Genomic DNA, 13,480 nt, shown 5'->3' on the forward strand with positions numbered 1-13,480 from the left:
ATTTTAACAATATTAATTGTTCCAGTCTAAGAGCATGGATATCTTTCCATTTCTTTGAATCATTTTCAGTTTCCTTTATCAATGTTTCATAGTTCTCAGCATATAGGTCTTTCACCTCCTTGGTCAGGTTTATTCCTACATATTTTATTTTATTTTTTTATGTGATTTTAAAAGGGATTGTTTTGTCAACAAAAGAAAAAACAAAAACCACATGATCATCTCAATAAATGCAGAAAAAGCATTTGATAAAATTCAGCATCCGTTCATGATAAAAACTCTCGCTAAAGTGGGTATGAAGTGAACATATCTCACCATAATAAAAGCTATTTATGACAAACCTACAGCCAACATAATATGCAGTGGTGAAAAACTGAAAGTTTTCTTGCTAAAATCTGGAACAAGACAAGGATGCCCACTCTCACCACTTCTATTCAACATAGTATTGGAAGTCCTTGCCATAGCAGTCAGACAAGAAAAAGCAATAAAAGGTATCCAAATTGGAAGGGAAGAGGTAAAATTGTCATTATATGAAGATGACATGATACTCTATGTAGAAAACTTAAAGACACCACACAAAAACTATTAGAACTGATAAACAATTTCAGCAAGGTAGCAGGATACAAGATTAACATACAGAAATCTGTTGCAGTTCTTTACACTAACAATGAAAAATCAGAACGAGAATGATAAATTCTTCTTATTTTCTTCCAGCATATTATGACAACACCATATTTCATAGAGTTGTACCTGGTTTTATAGTCCAAGGGGGAGATCCTACTGGTACGGGGACTGGTGGAGAGTCTATCTATGGAGCCCCATTCAAGGTGAGACTGAATTTTTTTAATCTATTTTCAAGTCAGTTTGGATTGCTTAATCAAAAATGATTGTGCCCCACAGAGGAAAATGCATTTTACATTAGTGCACGAAATCGGGTCTATCGTATATTTAGGATTATACAGAATAAGAGCAGCACTTACCCCATCAAGCATTCTTTCTAAGTTGTCTTGTCACAAAGTTTTACGCTAGATTGAATTCAGATGGAGCTAAAGGTGGTAGCGAGGAAAATGTGAGTCAGAAAAAAAAACTATATAACATATTTCCCGATATCTGACTGTATCTGATCTCGGCAACTTTGTTTGTGTAAAACATTTCTAGAACATTGCATATGCCATCCTATTTTAAAACATTTTATTTAACACTGTATAGAATTTATATTAATCTGCTTGAACTGCTATAACAAAATACCTCTGACTGGGTGGTTTAAACAATAGGAATTTATTTCTCACAGTTCTGGAGGCTAGGAAGTCCAAGATCAAGGTGCTAGCATACAGTTCTGTGAAGCTTCTCTTCCTGGCTTACAAATGGCTGCCTTCTTGCTGTGTCTTCACATGGTGGAGCGAGAACGTTCTGGTGTTTCTTCCTCTTCTAATAAGGGCACCAGCCCTACTGGATTAGGACTTCACTCTTGTGAAGTCATTTAACCTTTTTCATCTTCTTATGGGCCCTATCTCCAGTACAGTCACATTGTAGGTTAGCACTTCAACATATGAACTATGAGAGGACACAATTCAGTCCATAGAAGAATTCATTTTAAATTGTACACAATAGACCTTTGTAGCACAAAATGCATGCCGTAACAAGAAATCACAAGGGGAAACAGAAGGAAGAAGCAACATAAAAGTTAGAAGAGGTGTGGGTTTTAATCAAGAATAGGTCAGTGCTTTGTTAACTGCCAACATAGATCTAAAAAGAAAAAAAGAGTTAATGTTATAATTAAGATATAAAGGATAGCAGTGGGTTCAAGTAAAAGCTAAAAGCTGAGTTATTTATTAATCTGATGGTATCAATATTATGTTCTTTTAATGAGTAAGCATCAATAGCTCTTAAAATATGTGAATTTTTAAAAACTTCAAATTTATACTAATTAGAGTGTCTGGAATTTCCTTTAATTTTATACTGGGTTACTGTATGATTCTTGAGAAAAATACTTGAACTGTTTGCTTTAATTTTCATATGATAGTGGCCTTAGAGCATGTGAAATGGTTATAAAAGAGTCTCAAATGTCACTGTTAGACTATTTTATATTTTACAAAATTGAGATATCTCATTATTTTAGAGCCTCCATCTGGTAGGAAGCATTCCTTTTTTCTATTATTTGGTTTAACAGAATAGCTCTTTGTGACAATTCCTTTCTAAATTGAGATTTTTGCTTTTTATATTCAAGTAATACAGATATCTTGGTAAGTTTTTCAATTAGGTCATTTTTAATACAGTATCCAGAGTTATGACCCTTTGAGTTCAAATCCCTTGAGATGAATTTATTAAGGAAACAGAACTTCCTTTCTGAAAAACATTGATTACATAACATGGCTATATTATAAATGAGTCTAGTATCAGGTCTTCTATTAACTGAGAGACTAATGTATATGTTATGTAACCCTACCCTAGCAGGAAAACCACCTTAGAATGGCTTGCTCCTGCTCTTTTGAAAACTGTCAAATGGGACCAGTGTCAGTTCAGAGAGGATTCAACTTAGGACTTTAAAAAACACAGTGAAGCACATAACATAATCATACTAGATTCCTTGAATTAAAAAATAAGAAGAAAACAATTGTTTCATGACATTTAGAATGGGCTCAGGAAGGGAATAGTTGAAGACTCTGTAATGATTCAAAAGTAGGTATCCTGGAGAAAAAAAATAGAAGGTTCTAAAAGCTTAGATGGCTTTGAGGGATGAGAAGAATAGGGAAATGACTCAGAAATCCATTCCCCTTGAGTACCCTTCCTCTGTGTAAGTAGTAAGCTTTCCACAAAATAGGCTAAATTTGTGGCTGAGTATATTTAGAAGATACTTAACAGGCTAGTGAAGTTTAATAGAATTGAAGGAACCATAGATATTGGATTTGATTATATGTGAAAATCAGTTAAATAAAACTTCAGCATTTTTGGTTAGAAGTTGTATGGGACCTTGCTTGTTAGCTGAAATATGAAGGGCCTTATAACTGAGGACATTCACTAAATCTTTTTTTTTTTTTAATGCTTCAGGATGAATTCCACTCACGGTTGCGTTTTAATCGGAGAGGACTGGTTGCCCTGGCAAATGCTGGTCCTCATGATAATGGCAGTCAGTTTTTCTTTACGCTGGGTCGAGCAGATGAACTTAACAATAAGCACACCATCTTTGGAAAGGTTCGTGTCCAGTTATCTTAGGCTTCTATGATATATATGATCAACTTACCAAAGAGCTGCCTTCATAAAAATATTCCCTAGGATATTTATTTATTATTTCTAAAAATGATGGAATACTGTATATTCCTGTTATAATAAACTATGAGGAACCACCTGAATTTTTGTGTGTGTTTTTCAAACAAGTCATTGGTTTTAACTTTAAATTTTTCTGTTTTCTAAAATTGTATTAATGGTATTATTAACTATTATGTCACTCAGCTGATACTGTTTTAACATTTTTAGAAAGACACCTAGGTAATAACATTTAGTAGTTTAAAGTTTATTTTGTTAATGATGAATTCCGTTCAGTTTAAAGTGGAACTTGTGTTAACATTAAAACTTTTTTTTTTTTAATAAATTTATTTATTTATTTATTTTTGGCTGTGTTGGGTCTTCACTGCTGCGCCTGGGCTTTCTCTAGTTGTGGCGAGCGGGGGCTACTCTTCGTTGCAGTGTGCGGGCTGCTCATTGCGGTGGCTTCTCTTGTTGTGGAGCACAGGCTGTAGGCACACGGGCTTCAGTAGTTGTCGCTCGCGGGTTCTGGAGCACAGGCTCAGTAGTTGGGGCACATAGGCTTAGTTGCTCTGCGGCATGTGGGATCTTCCCGGACCTGGGATCGAACCCGTGTCCCCTGCATTGGCAGGTAGATTCTTAACCACTGTTCCACCAGGGAAGTCCCAACATTATAACTTTTTACCTGAAATATTACTTTGAACAATACCTATTTAATCCTGCTTACATTTAACATCATATCAGAGATTATCATTTCCATAGAATTTTCAATAGTTTTCTTTAAAAGGGATTCTGAAGATTTTTTTTTCTCATGCTTCTCCCTTTTCATAAATATTCCAATATTTTCCCAGATAGTTTAAGTCTCAGGAGTGTTAGACATCACTAATGCATCAGCTCCCTCTGCTGGTTCAATAAGAATGGTTTCCCCCTATCCTAGACAAAAGATGAAAGGGAAAGAACACACTTAGCACAACTGGAAAACTGGTATTATTTTAGAACTTTTGAGAAATGTTGAATAAGAGGAGTCATGCCAAAAACATGCAGTACAGTATTGTTGCTTAATACTTAACAACGTGGATTAAGAAATATGCATTGGCACATTTGAGCCACTCCAACACAGGTTGTCTGATGTTCACAGATTTTCCTTCCTATTACTTACAAAAAATAAGTATATAATAAAATGAGATTTATGTTACCATTCTGCACCATTGTTTACAATTGATGTTATATAACTTACACATTAGAGACAAAGTATAGCATAGTGGTTACAAGTCAGAATGGCCGTCACTGTCGGCTGTATAACTTCTTTGAACCGCAATTTTCTTATCTGGAAAAGCAAGATAATGATAGTACCTACTTTTAGGATGTTTTATCTCATTCAATGAGAGAATGTCTTTTTTAAAAATTCCTTTTCTCTTTTATTTGATATAACTTCCAGGGCTTAGAAGTTATCTGGGTTATATTACTCTTTCGTATCCTTACTAAAAGTAAAACAAAGCTAAAGTGGAATCATTGGATGTTCTGTATAGGATTCCCTGAAATATGTATTTGGCCCACTCTAGCAGACACGGGCCGACCTCTAAAAACAATCAACTTTATCTCTTTGGAGAATGCCTTTAATAATGTCTGCAGAGCACTTACCACATTGTTGTTGTTATTTGCTTGATCTACCCTATTCTAAAGTGTAAATTTGTTTATAATGTTTGAACAAAAAGTAGTCATTCAGAAGGTTATTTGGCATTATATTTTTAATAAAAACTGACATTAAGTATATACTGGAAATTTCTCAAAAATCTTACTGAGGGATTAAACTTCATCAATGCCTTTTCCCCTTAGGATGATGTTGCTTTTTTACACTATTTAATGCATATACTCGTATATAACAATATGAAATTCCCTTTCAATTATTTAAAAAGTATTTTCAAAAGTCCTCCCTTATTTCAAAGAATGAACTTAATATTTTTCAATTAAATTTTCTTTTTTATTTGATAGGTTACAGGGGATACAGTATATAACATGCTGCGACTGACAGAAGTAGACATTGATGATGAAGAAAGACCACGTAATCCACACAAAATAAAAAGTTGTGAGGTAGGAGCATGATTATTATGAGATACATCACTTAAATTATCACTTAAGAGAAATTGATTATTTGTATTGTTAAATTAGCAGATGAAATTAACATCACTACTTAGATTTTATCTCTGTAATTTAGTCACAGTTTCTGATTAAGAATTTTTTTAATTGAAGATTTCGAATTCAAAGATGAAACTTTAGCTGGTAATCCAATGAGTGCAATACTCGACTCATAATGGAAAGCTGGATGAATTAGGTTTATTTAGCCCAGTGAAGTGATATCTTAGGTAATTTAGGAGTGATTCTTCATTGAGGAAGCAAGGACCTTAGAGCATTTGATTTGGAGTCAAAATACCTGAGTTTGTCTCTCTTACTATGTATTATGTTTTCTTGAATATTTTTCCCTTTTATAAAATACCTCTTACTTAATAGCATATTGGATTACTGGGAGAATCCAGTGAGGCCATGTAAGTGGAAGTATATATCATTATGCTTGTAGTGGTTATGTGAGGAAAAATTATAGACACTAATGGCAACATAATTAAATATTGGTTTTAAGTTTTTGTGAAATTTTAAAAAATTGAATCATGTTTTCAAAATATTTCTTTCCATAGGTTTTGTTTAATCCTTTTGATGACATCATTCCAAGAGAAATAAAAAAGCCAAAAAAAGAAAAACCAGAGGAGGAAGTAAAGAAATTGAAACCCAGAGGCACAAAGTAATAATCAGAGTAGAAAGATTTTCTCCTCAGCTTGAAAAGCAACACTGATTCATTTAGTTCACTTTATTTCCTTTAGTAACAATTGTTTAGTAGTGAAGGGGAGGTCAGTTTGGACCAAGAGGTACTATCTAAATTATATTGTGTGTGTGTTTTTCTAAATGTACATTTCTTATATTCAAATACAGTATATAACTTTAAAAACTTAAGGTAAATAAGTATTGTCTGAGATGTCCATATGAAATCTGTGTTAATAAGTAGGTAAATATTTATGATCACTACAAGACTTACATATGTAAATGAGTTATTGAGAAATTTTTTTTGTTTTTTACTTGTTTTTCCATTTATATATGCTCAGGATAAAGAACTTGGAAAGTAAATTATGAAGGATATAATGACCACATGGTTACATTATTTAACTTTTCACTCTTGTTTTTTGGTGCTATTAAAATAATCTTATTATAAATATATTTAAACATAAAGCTGTTTCTGTATTCTGGATTATTTCCTAAGGATAGTTTTCTAAAAATAGAAATTTCTTCTTTTAATAAATTTCAGTAATTTGTGAACAATATTCTTTACATTATTAATTTTGTCTATTTTATTAAAATAGATATCAGAGAGTTGGATTTCAACTTACTCTTTACTGAACTGTAGCGTCGTATTAGGGATTTTATTGTACTTATAAGTGTTAGAGTCAGACAGTTTTAAGTATAATACTGCCTACCCCAGTTATAAGAAGCAAAATTTATTAATCTTTCTGAGCTTCAGTTTCCCCATCTTATAAAATGGAGATTTATAATACAACACCTGGTTATAATGAAAATTAAATGAGAAGGGGAATTTGAAAACACCCAATAGTGTAGGTATTCAATACATATTCATTTCTTTTCTTGATATCCTACAATGGAAGTAAGTTAAGTTGCTGTTATTAAACTGTCAAATATGAGCCAGACACTTTAATAAGCAGTTGATATCTTGTGGCAGAATAACTTCTTATACAGCTATATATTTGATTTCCTTTTATTTTTAATTATTTATTTTAACTAATTTATTTCTGGGTGAAAGGTCACTGTCACTATATTCAGATATAATATTCCATAACTGTGATTTATCTTGACAACAAGCCCAAAAGTTGGATATTTTTGTTTTTGTTTTTAATTCATAGTAAATATAATAGGGATGATGAGGTAGTTATTGATTATATCTAAGTTTTGAAATGAAATTCCTCTTTTGTGGCCAAATCTTTTATTTTTCCAATATTTGAAAGGAGAGTTTTAATAACTTATTATTTATCTTCCTTGTGATATATTAATTTGAAGGCTCAAAAAAGACAAACTTGATTTTTCTTCCCATGTACCATTTGGTTAGCTAAATTTTTTGATTTTTTTGACAATTTTGTTTAACTTATTAATTTTAAAATACTAAGATTGTTTTGGCAGACACTAGATAAATTGCTTCCCGTTTGTATTACTCTCAGAGCTATATGTTTATTATTTTTTTAGAAATCCCCATTTTGCTAACCAGTTTTGGTAAATATAAAAAGCTTTAATTATTTCTGTCATGCTTGACTTAGTGTATTTAATGGTTCTATTGCTTTGAAAGTAGGATATTTATAAGTTTTGTTTAACTTTTTCTTCCTAAATTTTCTTTCTTTAATTCTTTTTTCCTTCTTTTTTTTTCTTTATTTCTGATCAGAAATTTTAGTTTACTTTCATTTGGAGAGGAAGCTGAGGAAGAAGAGGAGGAAGTAAATCGAGTTAGTCAGGTAAAACTCTGAATTTTCCCTTTGTTCTGAATTATAAAAGAGATTAGGGTCTATATCTCACTCATTTTTTAATCTCCTGCTATACATAGCACAGCATGTTTTACATGGTACACATTCAGTAAGTGTTCATTGAACCAATTCATAAAATGATTTGTGGTCAGTAATATTTGCAACTTCTGGGATGATTTGAGATAGTTTTTTTTTTTTAAATCTGGCATTTAAAAAATCAGTTACAACTAGAGTTAAAGAATGATTTAATTTTGTGATTCAGATTTTAATTATGCTTGGTTTAATTGGATTGCTAGTTGATTTAGTAATTATCATTACTGTAATAAACAGTGACAGGCCAAAGCTCTTATATTCATTTTAGTATCATTTATATGTATCTAATCGTTTCATTAATTCTCATCACAGCTCTTTAAGATAGGAATTATCATTCCCATTTTACCTATGAATAAGTTAAGGTGTTAATAGGTTGTAATTTGCTCAAAGTCACATAACTAGTAAGTAGCTAGAGCTGGGAGTTGAACCTACATCTGTCTCACTATAAAATCCATGTCTCAAGATTATACATTGCCTCCTGGCCTTTATCCCACCAATGCTTGCCATAGGCCTTTAAGTATGGTTTTCCTCAATATCACTTTCATCACAGTACTCATTGCTGAAACACCTACAGTGCCCCACCATTGTTTAAAGCAGTGATTCTGACAAATATGCCCCAAGAAAATCATCTTCAAGGGTTTTTACTCCCCCAAATTTTCGTATGTCTTTCTTTCTTAAAAATTAGTGAACACTGAGACCTAAAGGATAAGATTCAAAGTCTTTACTGTAGTATGTAATTAAAACTCTGTAACCTAGTACCACCTTACTTGCTTGATGTGGTCACCTATTTCTTACTGACACTTATAATAGCATCGACTTAAAAGCACATTATTTTTACCGTTGTCTTTACTTCTTTATCCACGTGCTTCCCTCATCATTGAGCCTGGTTTTGGTAGGCTAATATTGGGCATATAGTAAGCACTCTATTTATACCCCTTACATTAAAACTGAATTAGAATGGACATGTGTAAGAAATATTTAGTCTTTTTTTTTTGCTGTCTTCAGCATCCTTGATTGATCTATTTGATACCATGGATTCAGTTACCACATGTATACTAACATTCTGAACTCTAGGAGACAAGGCCAAATATTTCTTCTGGGCTCTTATCCCTCTTTCTGAGTTGCCTTTAGGAAACATCTGTATTTTAGATATCAAAATTAAATTCATCTTTACATGAAAACCTCCTTTTCCTATTCCTTATCAACATCACCAATCACTCTGTCCCCCTGGTATCTCAGAAGTCATCGTCAGTATACTAGTCTTATATTATTCATGATTCAAATTTGTCCCTAATCAAACTGAAAGATTCACTATATGTCATGATCCTGCAGGTATATTTGTAAATGGAAAAAATCATGAATGTTAGATCTGGGAATTGCCAGATTCCCTTTCACTGATGTTTTGTGAAGATGTCAAGTTTCCTTGCATATCCATGCCTTCCCCAGTGTCCCCCCACCCCTCTTTTTCCTTTGCTTGGAGTGTGTGCTCTCCTTTATTTGGCTAATTTTTATTTTTCCTTTTAAAATTTACCTCCATTATTAACTCCTCACTACCTCTACCTCCCTCTCCAAGACAACTTTCACCCAGGCTGAGCCATCAAACGCTTGTTATACTGCATTGTAATGATTTTTTTTCTTATCCGTGCTAAGTATTTATTTTATGTAATCTCTATAACAACCATGTGATATAGATGTTATTATTCCTGTTTTGTAAATGACGAAATCAATACTGAGATGTTAAGTTGCTTGCCTAAGACTGTGTAATTAGGAGGTCGTGGAATCAGAATTTTGACCTTAGGTTTTTATAGCTATTAAAGTGTCTAATGTGATTTTGAATGCTGCAAAAGCTGTCTCCTTCTAAAAGGCTGGCAAGAAATTTCACTGGTAGCACAGCATTCTGGGGTGGGGGGCAGCTCAATGCAGTCGGCCCACTGCCCTTCCCTAACTTCCGTAGGGTCCTGGATAGTACTAAGTTTAGCAGCCTTGTAGAGCAAGTGTAGGCAAAAGGAATTTTTCTGTCAATCTTTTGTTGAATTAAATTTCTGGTCTAAAATAACTTTTGTGCACAATTACTTTGAGATTGACTCTACTAGGAAATTAGTTTGAATTTTTTCTATTGGTAGCAACAGCATGTCTTAAATGTTTAAAGCATATCTTCCTCCTGCTGCTTACTTTGCACAAAGTAAAAACAGAAAAAAAAATAATGTTTAACTTCTACTGAATTATAGTGAACTGGATACTCCAAAAGCAATTTGTGTTTGCTACAAGGTTGAAATGTGAAAGATACCACCATCAATAGTTCTAGCTTGCTTTTTATGTTTGCTCTTAAACCTGTAAAACACTTTAAACAGTAGAAAGACCAAGTAAATTCTTTCCTCTTGCCAAGAAAATTGCAACCCACAGTCCATTATCAAATAAGTAGGATAACTCTAGTATGGTGTCATCACATTTCTCTTGTCTGACTTTTTAATTGAGGGCGCTCTGTGATAAAATTATCAAATGTTTGTTTCAGACTCTCAAATCTATATCTCTAGGCTGACTTACTTTTCTTTTCTCCAGCTGCCTACTAGACATCTCTATATTTAAATATCTCACTTGTTACCCAAGCCCTAGCCAAGGCTTAATTCATTATCTTTTCTTCCCAAACTTCTCCCTGTTCTGTGACTTCTCTTTCTAATTCCCTGGTATCAGTGCCCCCTAAAGAAGAATTCTAGATTTAGTTGACGGTTTTCTTATTTTTTTCCTTGCACAACCAGTTAGTTGAACTGTTCTACCAATTTTTCATCCACGGCGTATCTCAAATCTGTTTTTTATTTTTAATTTATTTTACTATTACCCTTGTTCCAGGCTTTATTATCTCTAGTCTGGGCTGCAGCCCTAGTCTACAGACTGGTCTCCCATCTCCCTTCTCTTTTTTCCCTTCCACTCATTACTATCAGAATAGTCTTCCTGAAGCCTGATTAAGATGTTATAGTTGCTTTCTGTTGACTATAGAAATAAGGCCAAATTCCTTGGCCTATTATTTCAAGCTTCTTCTTTCATGACTCCCCTTTGCCAACTCTGTCCTTTAGTCTAATGCTTCTTAAACTTCCTTAGTAATAAAAAAATCACTTGTAGTGATTAAAAATTAAATTCCTAGACCCCATCTCAGACCTACTGAATCAAAATCTCTGAGGGAGAAAACTGAGAATCTGTACTTTTAATGAATTCACTGGAAATCTTATCTAGGAAATGTAGGAAACACTGTGTTAACAGATCTGAAATATTTGCTGTTCTACCTATATGCCTTGTATTTTCCTTTTTGTGTGTCTTCGTTCATGTTCTTTCCCCTGCCTGAAGTGTTCTATCCCACTTCTGAATGTCAAAGTCATATTTATTTTCAATACCTAGAATACTATCTTTTCTAAATGTCTTTTCCAGTTTTTCTTAGTCTTTTCTTTTTCTGATCTAACGTCTACTTTTCTTGTGATACTTATATTTTGCTTTTAAAAACATTCTTTTTGCTTTATTACACAAGAAATGTATGACTATGTTCTTGTTGTGTAGTACTCAAACATTATACCCTTTTCTTTCTGCCTTATTAATTTTGTAGGGTCCTAGGCTATGAGCTCCTTCATGGTAAACTTTGTGTCATCTTTGAGTGGCAGTGTGTTGCAGTAGAAATAGCATGGATTTGGGATCATACAAACTCATAGGCACTTCACTTTCTATAGATAGTCTGCGACCTTGAATAACTTAGTCTCTCTGAGTTTCCGTTTTCCTCTTTGTAACATGGCATTAATATGTACCATTTACAGTTGTGAAATAAGGATACAGATAGTCCTTATTTTGATACGTCATGCAATCGAAAAATGGTTTCAAAAGTCAAATGTCTTAAACTGTATACTCTATGTTATAAATTGTATTTTATTCTCAGAGAGCTAAAGAATATCAGTCACTAATATGATCATGATTATCACACAGAAGCTGCTGCCCTCATACTCAAGCAGTCTAGAGGGCTAGTGAGAAACTTCACCAGTTCAGCTTCCTGAGGGAGGAAGCCATAAGCACAGCACTGTGGGTGCAGTGCCCTTCCTGAGCGCTCCCACAGGGTCCTGAATAGTAGCTTGAGCAGCCTTGGAGAGCATGGGTGTATATCTGTACATCGTGACCCACCAACAATCCACTCTCCACATGTGAGTGGGTCTTGAAACACCATGCAGAATCTTTGGCCTACCGAATTTAGCTGTTTTGTGTGTTCATATAATAGAGTCATGGGTAAGTTTAGCTTGAGAAAAGAGAGCAACAATAAGCAAAAATTGTTGAAATTTACTGGCTTAAAGGAAAGGACATTTCTCTAGAGGGCATGAGATAAATTCTAGCGAGAACAGAAATGGGAGTGCATTTTGTTTATTTTGCTTTTGTACTGTTCTTCAGACTGTGGGCATCCTTCAAATACATTTTACCTTTGGGGTAAAATGAAACTTTGGCCAGAAAAGGGAAGTCTAGCCTGAATATTGGAAAAGTGTGACCGAATAATATGTTTTTTAAAATTTAGCCTTACTGTTTTTAAGTGTAAATGATAGAGCCAAAGTCAAGTCAGTGTCTTTTACAATGACTAAGAACAATTTGCAGTTTCAGTGGTTGTATGAAATTAAATATTTCTAGAGGGCTTGAAAATAATTGTTTCATTATTCATTTGCTTATCAAGTTTCTTTTTTCAGTGACTCCACAGTGTTAATCTTTATTCCAGAACCTAACATCACAAGTTAGTAATTGGTAAAGTCTGAATTGAGGCTTTACTTTATGTGGAAGGAGAAATAAGATAGAGTCCCCTCTGGTTTATGGATTATCAGCGTGGGATTACAGACACTGCTTCACCCCACTCATTATTCATGACAAGGTGCCTCTGTCCCATGGGTTAGCTTTCTTTCATTATTTATTTCAGTATCTTTCTACTACCTGATAAAATCTCTTTTAGAATAATAGAATTTTATAGCTCAAAGGGATCTAGTCCAACTTCCTTTCTTTATAGATGAGGAAACTGAGACCCTGGTTAAGTGACTTGCCAGACTGACTTCATTTCCTTTTTGATAGGATTGCATGATAGGAGGATGCCATAATAACATATCTTGAGTTCAGGAAAGCACATTGTCAGAGTCTCTCATGATATTCTTGTGGACAACATGAGGAAATGTGATCTGGGAGATAGTACAGTCAGATGGATTTATAGCTAATTGAATACTTCTGCCCAAAGAGTGCTTTGTTGTCAACCTGTGCCTGATTATTTGAACTAATAAGTTAAAATGTAATAAGAGTACGTGTATATTCTGTACTTCAGTTTAATGAAATCAGCTGAATAGGTGTAAGACTTAATAGCCTGTAAGCCCTAGTTGAATTACTAAGAATAAAGTCTCTGGAATAAGGAATTTAACATTCTTTGCATTTTGGGGGATCACATTTGCAGCATTTTGTTCAGTTCTGAACACATTTAAGAAGGACACTGACAAAGTAGATGTATCCAGAGGAACAGAGGGTCATGAGGAGGATGGGGATGATGCCAAAAAGCATCTTACTCGGGGAAGGCTTAAGGACTG

The 13,480-nt window shown here is 33.7% G+C and overlaps 1 protein-coding gene across 2 annotated transcripts in view; it reads left to right on the forward strand.

The window, feature by feature from the left end:
* CWC27 (CWC27 spliceosome associated cyclophilin) overlaps positions 1 to 13,480 on the forward strand; it is a 243,507-nt gene that overhangs the window by 18,853 nt on the left and 211,174 nt on the right. For both annotated transcript variants that reach the window (XM_061189294.1, XM_061189295.1), the window contains exons 4-8: positions 712 to 824; positions 3,046 to 3,189; positions 5,233 to 5,331; positions 5,931 to 6,034; positions 7,733 to 7,802. In XM_061189294.1, the coding sequence (XP_061045277.1) occupies positions 712 to 824; positions 3,046 to 3,189; positions 5,233 to 5,331; positions 5,931 to 6,034; positions 7,733 to 7,802 (530 nt within the window). The remainder of the gene's footprint in view (positions 1 to 711; positions 825 to 3,045; positions 3,190 to 5,232; positions 5,332 to 5,930; positions 6,035 to 7,732; positions 7,803 to 13,480) is intronic.

The sequence above is a fragment of the Eubalaena glacialis genome, chromosome 4 (assembly GCF_028564815.1).
Source record: "Eubalaena glacialis isolate mEubGla1 chromosome 4, mEubGla1.1.hap2.+ XY, whole genome shotgun sequence".
In the NCBI taxonomy this organism is placed as follows: Eukaryota; Metazoa; Chordata; class Mammalia; order Artiodactyla; family Balaenidae; genus Eubalaena; species Eubalaena glacialis.